At 40.4% G+C, this 17,410-nt stretch overlaps 1 protein-coding gene across 4 annotated transcripts; it reads left to right on the top strand.

Moving 5' to 3' along the window:
* Window positions 1-10,796: 10,796 nt before the first annotated feature.
* LOC134744260 (phosphoribosyl pyrophosphate synthase-associated protein 2) lies at window positions 10,797-15,588 on the top strand. Of its 4 annotated transcripts, XR_010128073.1 has the most exons (8): window positions 10,830-10,990; window positions 11,095-11,208; window positions 11,362-11,481; window positions 11,820-12,108; window positions 12,432-12,601; window positions 13,397-13,511; window positions 14,209-14,888; window positions 15,230-15,588. XR_010128073.1 is itself a non-coding variant. In XM_063678009.1 (7 exons), exons 2-7 carry the CDS (start codon window positions 11,132-11,134, stop codon window positions 14,512-14,514), a joined length of 1,077 nt encoding a protein of 358 aa, XP_063534079.1. In that variant the 5' UTR covers window positions 10,797-10,926; window positions 11,095-11,131; the 3' UTR covers window positions 14,515-15,588. The 4 variants fall into 4 exon arrangements, 3 of the variants coding, with proteins under 3 accessions (XP_063534079.1, XP_063534077.1, XP_063534078.1); XM_063678009.1 differs by having other exon boundaries at window positions 10,797-10,926; window positions 14,209-15,588; XM_063678007.1 differs by having other exon boundaries at window positions 10,804-10,990; window positions 14,209-15,588.
* Window positions 15,589-17,410: the final 1,822 nt, after the last annotated feature.

Raw genomic sequence — 17,410 nt, 5'->3', positions numbered from 1 at the left:
GTTGATGGTCATAGCGAAGCAGACGCTCACGGGGACCTGTAGGCGCTTGAAGCGGAACGGGAAGTTGCTCGGAATGAGAAGGATACGCGGGATGAACACGGCTTCTCCGGCGCCACACACCGTCAGGATCTGCGCCTACATATGTATTACGTACGATATATTTGGGATCACAATCGAACTCGCGCTGGCTTGCCGTTTCAGCCGAAAGCGAAGCGACCTGCCTGGCTAGAGCGCCACTGAGTCTCTCACCGTGGTTTTTCTCAGACTCCTGAGACCGTGCCCCTTGTGGCCGCAATGCATTGCGAGACTTTTGCGAAAGATTCGATTTTTTTCGGGAAGGCATGGTAACGCGTTTAAGTCCCAAATCGTTTGACATTTACTGAAAAATGTTTTTTTAAAGTACCCACCTTCGTGACCATTATTAAGAGGAAAGGGCACGGCCGCTTCTCCATGCAAACGCAGTCTCCATTTTTTTGGTTAAAAACTACCCTATGTTCTTCCACGGGACTCAAACTATCTCTATACCAAATTTTATCTAAATCGGTTTAGCGGTTTAAGCGTAAAGAGAAATTAAAAAAAGTTTTTTCATATTTTTTGTGTTTTTATTTGGGAATGGTGTCATTTTGATATCATAAATGAATTCGGCATACCCGATTTATACAAAATCGATACCTAACTTGGCCTAGTAGCTAAAATGATATAGTTATCAAGATAAAGTTTTTAACCGCTTTTTCACCACCATGGGGGATGAATTTTTAAAAACGCTGAAAGTAATTTTCTTGCTTTTTAATATAATAACGCTTTGCAAAGTTTTAAGTTCCTAGCTTAAAATAAAAATTGATCTCCATACAAACTTTCAACCTCTATTTCACCTCCTTAGGGGATGAATTTTCAAAAACGCTGAAATTAGTTTTCTTGTATTTCAATAATATATCTTCTTACGAAGTTTCAAATTGCTAGCTTAAAATAAATCTTGAACCCCATACAAACTTTCATCCCTTTTTAACCCCCTTAGGGGTAAAATTTCTCAAATTTTTATAGCCTAAAACCTGGCCGTGGATTTTTTCGACAGATTAGTAAAGTTTGCATCAAAATCCGTTCAGCCGTTTTCATTAGTTGCGCGGTCAAATAAACAGACAAACAGATAAACAGACAAACAGATAAACAGATAAACAGACAAAAATTCTAAAAACTGTTGGAATTTGTTCTGTTATCGATTCTAAGTATCCCCAGGCAATTTTTTTTCGAATATCTTCCATGTACAGACTTTCGACCCTCTTCCGCTTTATTATATGTATAGATAGATGAATATCATAGAAGACTTGAGACGTTCAGCTGTTATTAGTAGCTCTAATGCTAAGTGTAATAGAAATAAAGCTGTTATAGGTTGGAATAAATATGTCCGCGAGGCTCACGGGGAGGCCAGACGTATGTTTCAAGCGTGGATGTGGTACGATAGACCTAATTCGGGTCCGGGTCCGGGTGGTAATGCCATGACTGAGAGCAGAAAGTTGTTTAAATCCCGATTGAAATGGTGCCAAAAAAACCAGGATCAAATCAAGCTCGATAAGTTGGCATCATTTCACTCTAAAAAGGATTTTAAGCAATTTTGGAAGTGTACGAATAGGATGAACACTAAACCTGGTCGTCCCGCGAGTGTCGATGGTATGTGACCCCAAACAGATTGCAGAGGTTTTTAAAAATAAATTTTTGGTTCGCTCACCACTAGGACCATCACTTGCAGGGTGCGAGGCTGAGACCATCGCGATCGGGACAAAAATAACCGCCGAGGATGTCACTAAAACGATAAAGAAAATGTCTGGAGGCAAATCCCCGGGTCACGATGGTCCCAGCATCGAACACCTACAATATGCGGGCCCACACGTACCTCGGGTTTCCAAGACACTTTCACAAGTCTTATTCATTCTAATGATGACATCGATAAGATAAATAAATTTCATTATTTAAGAGCATCGTTGGAAGGATCTGCGGCCTTAGTTATTAATTCTATTGAGTTTTCTGACAGCAATTACGAGGTAGCATGGACACTCCTGTGTGAGCGGTATGATAACAAAAGGTTACTACTGCAAAATCATGTATCAGCGCTGTTTAACGTTGAGCCGATCACGAAGGAGTCGTCCGTTCATTTAAAACGGCTTGTGGATCAAGTAAACAAAAATCTTAGATGCCTAGAATCCCTAGGCGAGCCTGTCAAACAGTGGGACACGCTCCTTATTCACATCATTAGCAACAAATTAGACACTACGACATTTCGTGAGTGGGAAGAACATAAAGGAAGCTTTGATAAGAATGTACCTATTTCATTTGATAATTTTATGACTTTTATGCGTAATCGTGCAGATTTGATTGAAACCTTAGAGTTATCGAGCGCCTCAGGCGCCGGTCAGTCTAGTCAGCCGGCTAAAATCGTATCTAAACATAGGGTTTTGCTTTCTACTCAACCCACTGAACACTGTGTCACTTCTCAGTCTCAATTATGTCCGAAATGTAATGGTGAGCATAGCTTAAATAACTGCTCTCAGTTTCTCGCGTTAAGCAACATCGAGCGGCTTAATTTGCTGCCGAATTATAAAGTTTGTTTTAATTGCTTCCGACGTGATCACTATGCAAACCATTGCAAAGGCAGGCTGTCGAATATGTAAGCGTAGGCATAATTCACTCGTTCATGTCACAGAGCATACGCAAAAAACGGAATTTAGTTCGTGCGAGCGGCCATCGTCGTCAGCGCCGGCTACCGCCTCCGTCCCTGCATTATCGGCTCGCATACGAGTAGCAACTCCACACTTGAATGCATCTGAACCAAATGTCGGACTACTAACTACTGCATTAATTAAAGTATATGGGCATGACAATCGCGAGATCATAGCCAGAGCAGTTTTGGATAACGGCAGTGCGTCTTGTTTTATGACTGAGAAGATGTGTCAGCAGTTAAATGTACATACTAATCGAGTAAATAAATCGATTACAGGCATAAACAAATTAAAGTCACGTAGGTAAAATGTGTCAGGTGCCAAGTAAATCCTTAGATGACACCTACTCGACTTATTTAAATTGTTCTGTTTTGTCCTCGATATCTGACGAGATGCCTTATCAACGGATGGATATATCACGAATGAATATTCCGTCTAACATCCGTTTAGCTGATCCTAACTTTCATAAACCTTCCGAGGTCGATTTTTTAATAGGGGCTGACCTATTTTGGAACTTGTTAGGGTCGCATAAAATTGAATTAAGCGATGGACAGACGATACTGTTTGAGACTAAACTAGGGTATACAGTCGCAGGCCCAACAAACAGCGGTCAAGTATCGGCCCCTTCGCGTATTAATTGTTGTTTCACAAATGTCACCTCTTACGCCAGTAATGAAATGCTTGACGATGAGACTCGAACCCAACTCACGCGGTTCCATCAGCAGCCTGCAAAGGTCTGCACTAAACAATCTCATTATTCCTCGAACAACAACGACTTAGATAGAAAATATTTCACTAAGGTTTTCACTCGGCGTCATTCACGTTAAAATAAAATCCATGTCTTCTGAAGATTTTACTTATTAGCTACATACTAATAATCTAGCACTGCTATTATTAGTTAAGTTTTTAAATATGTAAACTCATTAGTGTACTAGCTTACTTTGGCTGTCATAAAAAAAGCTCTTGTGAAAGTGTTATATCTTAGCCATTTTTCGTATGTTTTCGTACTAAGTACATCTAGTGCTAGCAGGTGACTTTACTAGTTATATATTTACGAGTACTAGCTAGCATTACTCATTATTTCAGTTGTACTGTACATACAACGGGTGCATACAATGACTTATCTATAAGCGCAGCTATAATTCGCAAGCTAATGCTGCAGCTAGTGATTCGATTATTTTCTAATGTTAGTTCTGCGTGTCCTTCACATTGGAGTTTCATAGGAAGCTGGGGTAAAGTCAACCACATATTATTTAATGAGAGCTGGGTATTGTAATATAATGTTTATCGTCAATGACCTCAACACTGGTTTGGTTGCCACTTCCCACTGGCTTTAATTTCGTCCCACCCAGAAGAATATATTGCTGCCATTTATTTCAATGATGCTGCAAGGTAGCTGCTACCTCTCCATCGGTGACCGTCTTCTTTCATCGGCATCGATTCACGACCTCGAGGAGTACGCTACATTGGCCACTCACAGTCCGTCAGCATTGAGCAGTTGCGGCAGCAGTCAAATCATGAAAGAAGCTTTGGAACCTTCCACCAGAGCCTGAGTGATATACACACGCTCTGCAACTTGACGCCGTTGTGCTCGTAGAAGAGAAGATACCTCTTCACATTCAGTAACTTGGCGGCCCGCTGTTATGATGTACTTACTTCCTGCGTAGAGCAGTTTGGTTGAAAGGCAAGCTTTCAACGCCCGGGGGCATGTTCACAAGAAAGCACACCTCCGCGGATGCTGGCAGTTTATATATAAAAGATAATGTAGCTTCTTTTGTGCTTTTGCATGTCAAACGTCACTTACTCATTTTCCACAAGAAATATTAAACACATATATTTTTACATTTGGAGTTATTTTTAATATAAACCCGTCAGACCCGTAAACAGGTAGTGACCCTGCCTGTGAAGCCGATGGTCCTGGGTTCGAATCCCGGTAAGGGCATTTATTTGTGTGATGAGCACAGATATTTTTTCCTGAGTCATGGGTGTTTTCTATGTATTTAAGTATTTATATATTATATATATCGTTGTCTGAGTACCCATAACACAAGCCTCCTTGGGCTTACCGTGGGACTTAGTCAATCTGTGTACCTAAGAATGCCTATAATATTTATTTAATTATTTATTTATTTATAATAGCTTCAAATCCATATTTATCGCCTTAAATCAAAATCTGATAAATGTGACATAGCACGTTCATCCACTCACGTCTTCATTATTGTTATTTATATTTAATTTCTCTAAAACAGTTTCATTGGCTGAATGAGTAATGCCGTTGACTATTGGCAGTTTTAGAACGAAAAAGTAAAATATATTATAAAATTAGAGGCAATCCCGCTGATTTCTTTTACGAGTACTTTAATTAACAAATCCTTTTAAAATTGTTGCAGTTTCCTAAAATATGTTTTTTCATAAATATTGCATTTTTATGTTTTTCGTTATGAAAGTACAAAGTCATGCAAAGTCTCATATTGAAAGTAGGTTCTAAGGAAAAAATCATGGCCATACTTCTTATTACCTTAATAAAGTACTGATTATGCAAATTTGCCTTGTCTTATTTTATCCCTTTGTTAACAATCTTCTATACTAATAGCTCTAGTTTAGCCTATTGTGTCTGATGGAAAACTACGGAACCCTACATTGAGCATGGCCTGACATGCTCTTGGCCAAGGTCGCGGTGCGGTGTAGTAGTCTGTTGTCACACTCTTACAATGCAGTCCGCCTTGCAGGACTGCGGAGTAGGATATAGCTCACACACTTCCTACATTGCAGTCCTATCTACCAGAGGATCTACCACGAAAGACGAAAATCGAAATTTCGCTATCTGCCTCCCTATCGCTCTTGCGATAAACTAGAATATCTAGAGGTCCCTCCACACTCATGCGCGAATCGCGGCTTCGCGCCGTGATTCGCGCATGAGTGTGGAGGGGCCCTTAGTGATAAATTGCTCCAGACTACGCGAACGCGAGTGTGGAGTCGATTTCGCTGATTAGCGAACTAGACTCCACAGTCGCGATTGCGGCTTCGCGCCGCGATTCACGCACGAGTGTGGAGGGCTTCAGGTTTTAAGGAGAAAGAGATATCGCTTTCTCGCTCTTACTTATGGGTGCGTCCCACACGCAACGCTTTTTAAGCTCTCGTGCGAATGGGGCCTTAGTCATTTACGGCATCATACGTTTTAACCATGAATGTAGGGCCCGCTCCAGAAAGCCCTCCACACTCGTGCGAGCTTCGCGCCGCGTAGTCTGGAGGAGGCTGAAGGCGCCGCCGCGAAGCCGCGAACGCGAGTGTGGAGTCGATTTCGCAGATCTGCGACGCTCGCTCCACACTCGCGTTTGCGGCTTCACACCGCGATTCGCGCACGAGTGTGGAGTGAGATTTAACTGTATTGTTTGTCCTTGTCACATTTTTTTTAATTCCGCACTGTAAATTTAGTATGGTTTATGGTGGGCTACAAATCTTCTCGACCAATCATATTGTCGCATTGCGTATGTTCTGTCCCTCACGGGCGCACGCGTATGTAATGCTAGGTTTATGCAGGTTTATGCATAAAGCACTCTGCAATGGCTATACCAATTATGGATGGTATAGAAAGGATGCCAATCTCTTATGGCAGAATTGTTGCAAAAGTGTCCGCTTTGAGCTTTAAATAATAGTTACTAATCTCTCCGGTGGCGCTAGGTAGGCTCTGTGACCAAAGAGTATTGTAATATATAGGAGACTCTATAAGGCCCCTCCACACTCATGCGCGAATCATTCGCGCCCTTATGACATGAACATTATGAGGTATAATAATGTAGAGATGAAATGCGGAAGGGCCAGCAAATAACCCGACTAAATTACGTAGGTTTTTTTTTATCTTTATTTATTTATAGAGGGTTTTAAGTTTTAAACAAATGCCACCCTCATAGTGGCTCTCTAAAAAAACTACAACAGACTAACTTTTACTAGGGTCAATAGTATCCTGGCTTGTCCAGCCTCAGAAGAGGCTGGGCTTCTTTATAATATGGTCAAAGACATCATTTAATTTAGAAATTACGTAGGTTATTTGTGGTATGTTGTCAGGAATGTTAAAACGTGTTTTTAATTTTGTCGCATTGCGTATGTTCTGTCCCTCACGGTCGCACGGGTGCACATCTATATAAAATACTAGGTGTATGGTCTAGGTACTTCAGTGTATGGTGGCGCCGCCTATTTACTGTTTTTTACGGTCACTTTTTGATACATGAAGATTCATTTCCTTACCTCTACCTTCCATAATACCAATACCACAACCTCTTAAGGTCCCTCCACACTCATGCGCGAATCACGGCGCAAAGCCGCGAACGTAAAGGGCCCTCCACACTCGCGTTCGCGGCTTCGCGCCGTGATTCGCGCATGAGTGTGGAGGGACCTTAAGTGTGGCGTCACCTTAAGTGTGGCGTCGATTTCGCAGATTGTTCACGCCTTCGCTCCTAGTTCCCCGTTTTTTTTCTGTTTATTAGCCCGCGTCAAAGGAGACGCGAAGCGCGAACTGGACTAGGAAAGACTCCCATTACACACTATTTTGACTCATATGTGGCAAGACAAATAATAATTATATTATATAAAGCGGCTATATTTTACGGTTTTACAACAAAACAAAATAGAAAAATAGCTAAATCACGAATGATGCCATAGATAACTAGCAGTTAAACTCGATCAGCTGATGCTGTTCCGCCATCTTGACGCGAACCAAACTGCGAAATAGCCGTGAAGTTTGCTAGTGTGGAGTCATACGTCAACGTCGCGACATGTTCTCAGCGAAGTCGCGCCGCGATTCGCGCACATAGTCTGGAGGGACCTTTATCACCGGAATGCACCTAAAGGTCTATACAGACAGTGAGTATTATATTCTTTGATACAGACGGGGATAACTTTTCGCCAATCTGATAAAATTTACCGATCATATCAAGCCGTGCGGACGCACCGCCATTTTAAGCTCGCTCCAGACTACGCGGCGCGAAACCGTGAACGCGAGTGTGTAGTCGATTTCGCGTCGTGATTCGTGCATGAGTGTGGAGGGCCCTTATTTGAGCGCTCTAAATAGCTAAACAACATTATATATTTTGGTATCGTTGCGTGTGTGGTCCTTTGCGATACTCGCAGATTTCTGTCGGTATCGGCCGATATATGGGCCCTCCACACTCATGCGCGAATCGCGGCGCGAAGCCGCGAACTCGAGTGTGGAGCCTAGTTCGCTGATTAGCGTAGCGTAGCGTAGACTCGTCCTTATTATCGCTCCGTCTGTGATGAACTTAACTCAAAGGGCCTCGTGAACACCGTACCCACCGAAGTTCGCGAATTGCGGGCATCTTTCTCTGTCACTCCTAATGACGCCTTCACTGGAGTAAAAGAGAAAGTTGCCTGCAATAACGAACTTCGGTTTCCGCGGTAGGCATTCAATATTCTCACCAAACATGGCTACTATAAAGGGCCCTCCACACTCGTGCGCGAATCGCGGCATGAAGCCGCGAACGCGAGTGTGGAGTCTAGTTCGCTAATCAGCGAAATCGACTCCACACTCACGTTTGCGGCTTCGCGCCGCGTAGTCTGGAGCGAGCTTTAGACATAGTATAGTAGTTATAGACATGAAACCGAGCAACTAGGGGTAAGAGAAAGACATATTCATGTATTGACAGATTAATGTATGGCAGCATAATCCTTTTTCTCTTTCACTCTTATAAAAAAAAAACGGTATTTCGCCATCGCCTCCTACCTATGCTGCCATAACCCGACCATGAAAAAAAACCCGGTCGGTGATAAGGACAAAGCATGGCACTATTTTCTCTTTCCTCTTATAGGAATCGCAATAAGACTATCTTTCTCTATCAAAGACTTGGCTACTATAGTTTGTCAAAGGACTGTCTCATTTCAAACATAGACAGAGATAATCATACTATCTTTGTCATACAAGTACTAGCACCCAAAAAAAAAGGACGAGTATAGTTTTTTTGGTTCTTATTTACTGCCAATTTGGTTTGATCAACTATCGGTGATAAGGACAAAGCATGGCACTATTTTCTCTTTCCTCTTATAGGAATCGCAATAAGACTATCTTTCTCTATCAAAGACTTGGCTACTATAGTTTGTCAAAGGACTGTCTCATTTCAAACATAGACAGAGATAATCATACTATCTTTGTCATACAAGTACTAGCACCCAAAAAAAAAGGACGAGTATAGTTTTTTTGGTTCTTATTTACTGCCAATTTGGTTTGATCAACTATATATGAGCTACCTAATAGACCTAACACACTACCGCCCCGCACCGCGACCTTGGTGCGGTAGTGTTGTATGACTTTAAAAATATACTTAACTTCAGTCCAGACGGGGACAATTTTTCGCCAAATCTGATTAAGGTTCCTGTACACCATGGCCCAGCGTAGACCAGTCTAAGGGACGCAGCTATGCGGTGGAATGAGATAGGAATATCACTTGCTCCCTCTAACGCATAAATGCGTCCCTTGAAATGGCCTACAGTGGGCCATGGTGTACAGGAGCCTTTAAATTGGGCTCGCCCATAGAAGGTAGGATCATATAGAATTGGCCGACCGCGTGCGCCCGTGAGGGATATAACATACGCAATGCGAGTAATGCGACAATATGATTGGTCGAGTAAATTTGTACCATACAAATTTACGTTGGTGAATTTAAAAAAAATGTGAGACTGAAACAAGGACAAACAATTATAACGTTTTCTCTGCTACTCCTACTGAAAAATACTCAAGACTATCCCGTTCTGACAGTTTCCCCACCACTATTGCCTAATCCAGTTTTATACTATAGTTGGTCAAACCAAATTGTCAGTACATAAGAACAAAAAAAACTATACTCATCCTTTTCTTTTAGGTGCTAGTACTAGTGTAAGACAAAGATAGTATGATTCTCTCTGTCTATGTTTGAAATGAGACAGTCCTTTGACAAACTATAGATTCATGGGCTCGCTGATTAGCGAACTAGACTCCACACTCGCGTTCGTGGCTTTGCGCCGTGATTCGCGCATGAGTGTGGGGGACCTTTAAATTTAGAGCGCTCAAATAATGTGAGACGTAGCTTTAAACTTCCCTAAAAATAATGAAAATATTTTTTTTTATGCATAAAAAACCTATAGCCCCTCCACACTCGTACGCGACTCTCGGCGCGAAGCCGCGAACGCGAGTGTGGGGTCAAGGTTCGCTAATCAGCGAAATCGACTCTACACTCGCGTTCGCGGCTTCGCGCCGCGTAGTCTGGTACGGGTTCAATAATCATAAAGGCCCCTCCACACTCATGCGCGAATCACGGCGCGAAGCCGCAAGCACGAGTGTGGAGCCTAGTTCGCTAAACAGCGAACTAAAGGCGAACTAGGCTCCACACTCGCGTTCGCGGCTTCGCGCCGCGATTCGCGCATGAGTGTGGAGGGCCCTTTATAATAATTATATTTGCCATTAAAATGTCATAAGCCCGCTGCAGACTACGCGGCGCGAAGCCGCGAACGCGAGTGTGGAGTGGATTTCGCTGATTAGCCACTCGACTCCACACTCGCGTTCGCGGCTTCGCTCCGCGATTCGCGCACGAGTGTGGAGGGTCTTTATGAAATAACCAGCACAGTGCTTATTTTTTGGCGCATGGCAACATTAATGAATCGTACACAATTTTTTTTTGCGCATGGCAACATTATTGAATCGTAATCCTAAAAATCGTCGCCCCATCCCTAGAATATCACTCTATGTGTCAAATATTTATAGTCTGTGGTCTGAAGCGGAAAGTGGACGCCAATTATTGGGCTGTACATTCTTGGGTTGAGCAATCCTGGGTCGAGCATTATCGGTACGGGCCAATAATATGCGGCCAACAATCGGCGTCTATTAAATGGATTCGAATTATTGGGTCGTGTATTATTGGGTTGAGCGTTATCAGGGTGTACAAGCTCGGTCCGAGGCAATAATATGAAGCCACTGTTTGAACAGGGCAATAGTGTACAACCCCATAATACGCGTCCAAAAAAGTGGTCGCCAATTATTGGGCTGTACATTATTGGGTCGTACATTAACCGGACTCTTTTCCAGGCTGTCCTATTCCTAATCTGTGGTGTCCCGCATGGACGTCATTTATAAATTCTTCTCAATCTATTTTATTTTACGAAATTTAAGGAAATTCGGAAGCCGATCTATTGCCTATATAAAGGATAAACTGCACTAATTCTCGTATTTAAAGTAATTTCTATTTTTGCTTTACTGTACAAGGCCATCAGGTTATTATGTTACTCAACAAAACCAGGTTTATTGTTTTTCTTGTTGCTCCTTCGTGACGTCCCCTATCAATTTGTGCTTATTGATACTCGCTGCCAGTCGCTAATTGAAGTCGTTTGTGTGATGTTGTAGGTTGGTGGGTTACACGAATCGGTCTCGGAAGAGCAATATGGAGGGTAACCCCACGTCAGATATCGTTATCCTGAGCGGCAATTCGCACCCGGAGCTCGCCGATCTCATCGCCAAGTAAGTGTTAGGATAATGATTGTTAAAGTACCATTTAAATTAAAAACTACAATGTTTAAGGTTAACCTAGTTGTGGCCATGTTATTTGGGCAGTTACTTGTTAGACTCTGTAACTGAAGAACGATATTTCATAGTGTTTATTACTTTATTCAGCCGCCTGGGTGTTCGCAAAGGAGGATGTTCAGTGTATCATAAGACCAATAGAGAGACCATTGTAGAGATTTCAGATTCTATCCGTGGAAAGAATATCTACATAGTCCAGACTGGGACAAAGTAAGTACTTATACAGAATTAAATTATAATTGGTTTCATGTACTAATCCATTTTTTATAACATGGAGTTGGACTATAGTACAACGTACTTGCTATATGAAATGGTTTGTTGACTGGTTGTTATGGTTACTGACTGAGGAAATTAACTCGCCTGGCTCATTGTAATTGAGTAATTTATGTAAATGGTCACATTTCCATAATGTTCAGCAATTGTGCATGCTTTATAGTCTATTTTTAATTCGATTGTGGTAATTTTATTTTAAAACTGTAAATAAAATGGAGTACTTATAAGAAAAAATTATAAAAATAGTTAACTTCATATATTTTTTTATATTTCAGAGATGTCAACAACAATATAATGGAACTCTTGATCATGGCATATGCCTGCAAGACCTCTTCAGCCCGATCCATTGTTGGAGTCATTCCATATCTTCCATACAGCAAACAATGCAAGATGAGGAAACGTGGCTGCATTGTAACCAAGCTGCTCGCCAAAATGATGTGCAAGTCTGGTCTGACTCACATCATAACCATGGATCTGCATCAGAAGGAAATACAGGGCTTTTACGAATGCCCGGTTGATAATTTGAGGGCATCACCTTTCCTGCTCCAGTATATTCAAGAGAGTGTAAGTCTAGTTAAACATGACAAGTATAAAATTACCCTTAACCTTAAATATATAAAATACCTTGTTTAAATAATTGGAGGTTTTCAACTTTAATGGACTGTCTACTTTAAATTAAAAAAAATGTGCCTTGTGTTATTACAATAAGAGTGATAATTCTGTTGTAGCTATTGTTTGCTGCTGATCTTAGCAATATGTTATGGCTACATATTGTTGACACTGTTCACTATTGTTTGATATTCAGCAAATAGATAAGCAGGTTCTCGTTAAATATTATTACTGTTCTCAGAATTTTAAATTATTACCATTTTTTTTTGCACTAACAGATTCCGGACTACCGCAACTCAGTGATAGTGGCTCGCAATCCCGGGTCCGCTAAGAAGGCGACGTCCTATGCAGAGCGGCTTCGTCTTGCCATTGCAGTCATACATGGCGAGCAAAAGGAGGCAGAGAGTGACGAAGTGGATGGACGATATTCGCCGCCATGTTTACAGAGGTAAGGCAACTGCGAACGAAATATGAAGCGTCCATGGCGTTGTGGTGTCTGCACTGCACAAGGTCCTCCACTTAAGTCCCAGGGCTTGAAATTTGCCAGCTAAACAATGACAGTTGAAGTTTTAAAACTCGGATTTGAATTTTGAATCTGCCAACTTGATATTGCGTCAACTGAAGGCGTTGAGCTATTGATCTCAGTTGCGTCAATTTTCAATCAATGTTGCTTGTAACTATTTTCTAGCTACTAGTTGTTATAGTTATTGTGTTTCGTATTCAATTTTAAAGTTAAAAAGTGATGACCATTTTTGAACCTTATTAGAACGAGATAAGGTGTAGACCTTATCGTCGTAATGGTTAAAGTGCGTTGATTGTTAGTACAACAAGCAGCCAAAACAATCATTAATGGTGGTGAGGGCGTCAGGTTGTTGCGGCGACGTACGCATTTTAGCAACTGCTACGATAATGGTATTGTGCTTGTGTTTGCGTAATTTGATCATCATGTTTAATTTCCTGTGTGTTTAAAATGAAAACCATCAATAACCAAGTCTTTTGCTGTTGCACCTATGCCATACTAAGCAGTTTTCTTACACCTTTGACCAACGCCACGATCGAAACTGGAATGACATAATTGCCAATTTATACACTATTTGACGGAGATATAAAGAGATTTGATTTTCATTTGAATTGTAAATGTGGCTGTTTCTGAACCAGTTAGCTTAATCTTAGATCCTGTTGTCACAATAAACTAAGACTGACCAATCACTGATAAGTCAATAATGTAAAATAAATGTTTCAGCGTGGACAGGTCGCGTACAATGGACGTGAGCGTGGGCGTGCCTGTGCACCCGGCCAAGGAGAAGCCTCCCATCAATGTAGTTGGCGACGTTGGCGGCAGAATAGCCATCATGGTGGTCAGTACCTAATACTATTTTATCACTAAGCTCTTCTCAACTTCCTTACACTCCATTGAAATTAAATAAATCCTTCCTTAATGCAGCTTGTAATGTAATGTAAATGTACGTACGTACGTAGCTTTAGGCTGAGAACGCACTGCAATTATTTTTTTGCGGTTTCAGAACCGCATAAAGTGTAACGTACAGCATGCTTCATAAGCGCTCGCACTTAAAAGACCGAAACCGCAAAAAAATAACCGCAGTGCGTTCTAAGACTTATTTCACTTGGTTATGTTATAATTTTTTGTCTAAGATTTACCATTGGCCTATATATTATATAATAAATAAATAAATATTATAGGACATTCTTACACAGATTGACTAAGTCCCACGGTAAGCCCAAGGATGCTTGTGCTATGGGTACTAAGACAATGATATATATAATATGTAAATACTTAAATACATAGAAAACACCCAAGCACTCAGGAACAAATATCTGTGCTCCTCACACAAATAAATGCCCTTACCATGATTCGAACCCAGTACCATTGGCTTTGCAGGCAGGGTCACTACCCACTAGGTCAGACCGGTCGTCAATGACTAAGTCAAGTTGCTTTGTTTGTATATAATATGTTAGATTCATAAAAGATGTAAAATGTCATAAAAGAAGATACCCACATGATTGCATAGATATAAAAACTACATTCTTTTCCAGGATGATATGATCGACGATGTGGCATCATTCGTAGCTGCAGCCGAGGTCCTCAAAGAGTGCGGCGCATACAAAATCTACGTCCTGGCGACACACGGCCTCCTGTCGTCCGACGCGCCCAGCCTCATCGAGGACTCTCCCATCGACGAGGTGGTCGTCACCAACACCGTCCCGCACGAGCTCCAGAAGATGCAGTGCCACAAGATCAAAACCATCGACATATCCGTTCTCATCAGCGAAGCTATCCGTCGCATCCACAACAAAGAATCCATGTCGTACCTATTCAAAAATGTCACTCTGGAAGACTAATTTCTATATTCCATATATGATTAAGTATTATTTTTTAAGTATTGTGTTCTTATTTAGATTGTGTCATCAATATAACTCCAATTTGTATTATACGGAAGAGTATTGTAGAGGTGTATTTTTATAGGGCTAATATCAGCCGAATATAAGCTACATTTTGTCGCCGGTTATGTATTTAAGGTATTACTGTTTTTGTATTTTACTGTATTATCATTTCATATTGTTAATGGAGTTGTAATGTAAGTATTGTTATTGTTTAAATGGTTATGTTATGTGACACAAGCAGCACTATATTGTTTATTAAAAGGAAACTATTTGGTGCATTTATTTACTAAATTATTTCGTTGGTGGCTGAGCCTCAACCAATGAGGGCTAGCGTTTTTGTGCTCACGAACTAGATGTAGGTCCAGAAAAACAGATCTCAAAATTCTTCTGTTTTTTTTTTAAATCAATACGTTCTAATATACACAAAGGTATTTTATCGTCTAAATGGACCATTTTTTCAACCTGTTTAATTTAGCATATATTTTAGTTAGCACTTTTTGTTTATTTAGCTATATCTATTGTTTACCATGATTAATCAAAGATGGACAAATACTTACCACAATTATGTATAAGGAGTGAAAATTCCCGATAAAAAGCTTGAAACTATGACCTCCATCTACACTAGCGCCCCTAGCGGCGAAATTAAACGCGGTAGCCCTCATTGAAGGTTTAGTTTGAAATTGGACCTTACAGTTCTGTGATTTAAAGTTTTTCACACTGTGATTATTAAGATGTTCAAGTCACGCAATAAACTTTGTACGTTTTGTATTATAATATAAAACAACTTTATAACGATGAATTTTATGTGAATGTTTATCTTAAAAATTATGTATCTGCATAAATATGTGGCCAAGAATAAGATAGAAAATATCTGCACACGCTGAGTAGGACAGGTTCCAGTAAACATCGCATACTGGTATCGCTTTTATGAATGATGGCCTGTAGTTAAGATAAATTAATTGTATAATAGAGGTAAGACAAAATGTATTGTTTTGTTAGAATATAATGTAAAATAAAGTGTCTGCGGCATTACTTTGGAGTTTTTACTTTGTGGTAGATAGACTCAGATTGTGGTAGTGGCACCCCCTACGCAGTTTCGCGTAATAAGCCGCGAACGCGAGTGTGGAGTCTAGTTAGTAGTCTATCACGTTCTGCCGCATCTCTCTTCGCCTCAAATGCGAGCGCGAGGTCCGCTTTTCCTTTGCCATATGGTATCGCTTTTATGAATGATGGCCTGTACCTATAGATAAGATAAATATAGTTGGTCAAACCAAATTGGCAATAATGTAATTAGTTATATAGTCTCCATGGTAATTAGGATTGTTTATTTTTTTTTAAATGTTCTATTTACTATGTTATAAAAACCAAGTGAATACTGTGTGCGACAAACTTATAAAATTTGCATATGTTTTGAGAAGAATGCGTAGCATCTCTACTTGGAACACAGTCCTTATGGCGTATCATGGGTATATTGCATCAAATTTAAGGTATGGCCTCCTTTTATGGGGTAATTGTAGTGATATAAACAGGGCATTTATAGCACAAAAAAAATGTATAAGGGCAATGTGTGGGATTGGTCCGCGGGATTCATGTAAACCTTTATTCGAAAAACATGAAATTTTGACACTACCATGCATGTACATTTTCGAGGCAGCAGTTTTTGTAAAAAATACCCAGATCTTTTTAAAAAGGCCATAGATGTTTACCATAGAAATACAAGATATCCTAACAAACTTGTATTAGACTTCGTTCCGAACAGTTCACTTTTTATGAAAAATAGCTATTACTTATGTATGAACATATTTAATGCCCTTCCTGAAAATATCAAACCCCTGCCTCTAAATCCATTCAAAGCCCAACTATGTACTTGGCTCAAAAAACAGGTGTTTTATTTACTCTTTAAATGAGTTCCTCCAAATATAGTAATATTAAATAAATTATAGTTTTAAGTAAAATTTGTGTTAGCAAAATATGTCACTGTACGGGAAAACCTTTCCAATATCACCTTGTTGTACCATATTTTATGCAAATATTATTATTTATTTATTTATTATTTAATAAATAAGAACAAAAAAAACAACACATCCTTTTCTTTTGGGTGCTAGTATTAGTGTAAGACAAAGATAGTATGATTCTCTCTGTCTATGTTTGAAATGAGACAGTCCTTTGACAATCTATAGTATAAATTGATTGTATAATAGAGGTAAGACCACATGTATTGTTTTGTTAGAATATAATGTAAAATAAAGTGTCTGCGGCATTACATTGGAGTTTTTAAGATAAACGTCATACATTGTGTATGATCATTGGCCGACTATTTTCGAGAGTGGAAAGATTCTTTGGTAGAAAAGCTGTTAATGGCTACTCCGTTTGGTTATATCCTCCTAGTTTGTGGTAGATGGACCCTCAGATTGTAATAGTAGCGCCCCCTACGCAGTTTCACGTAATATTTCCTAATAGTATAAAGCTCCCTCCACACTCGTGCGCGAATCGCGGAGCGAAGCCGCGAACACGAGTCTAATTAGTAGTCTATCACGTTCTGCCGCATAGCTGCGTCCCTTCGCCTCAAATGCGAGCGCGAGGTCCGTTTTTCCTTTGCCAATTATTTGCCATATTAATTATCATATACTAGCGACATACAACAAAACAAGTGTTGCAGGCGTCCATAGGCTACGGTAACTGCTTACCATCAGGCGGGCCGTATGCTTGATTGCCACCGTGGTATAAAAAAAAACATGCCCCGGCTTCGCACAGTGAAATTATACACCTAAATCTTTCTCAAGAATCACTATTGATCAGGTGAAAACCGCATGCACCGTGCGTGTGCAAGTAAACATATGTCGAACTGTTTGAG

The sequence above is a fragment of the Cydia strobilella genome, chromosome 9 (assembly GCF_947568885.1).
Source record: "Cydia strobilella chromosome 9, ilCydStro3.1, whole genome shotgun sequence".
In the NCBI taxonomy this organism is placed as follows: domain Eukaryota; kingdom Metazoa; phylum Arthropoda; class Insecta; order Lepidoptera; family Tortricidae; genus Cydia; species Cydia strobilella.
Note: the sequence above shows the minus strand (reverse complement) of the source record. Positions and strands in the feature narration are given on the sequence as shown.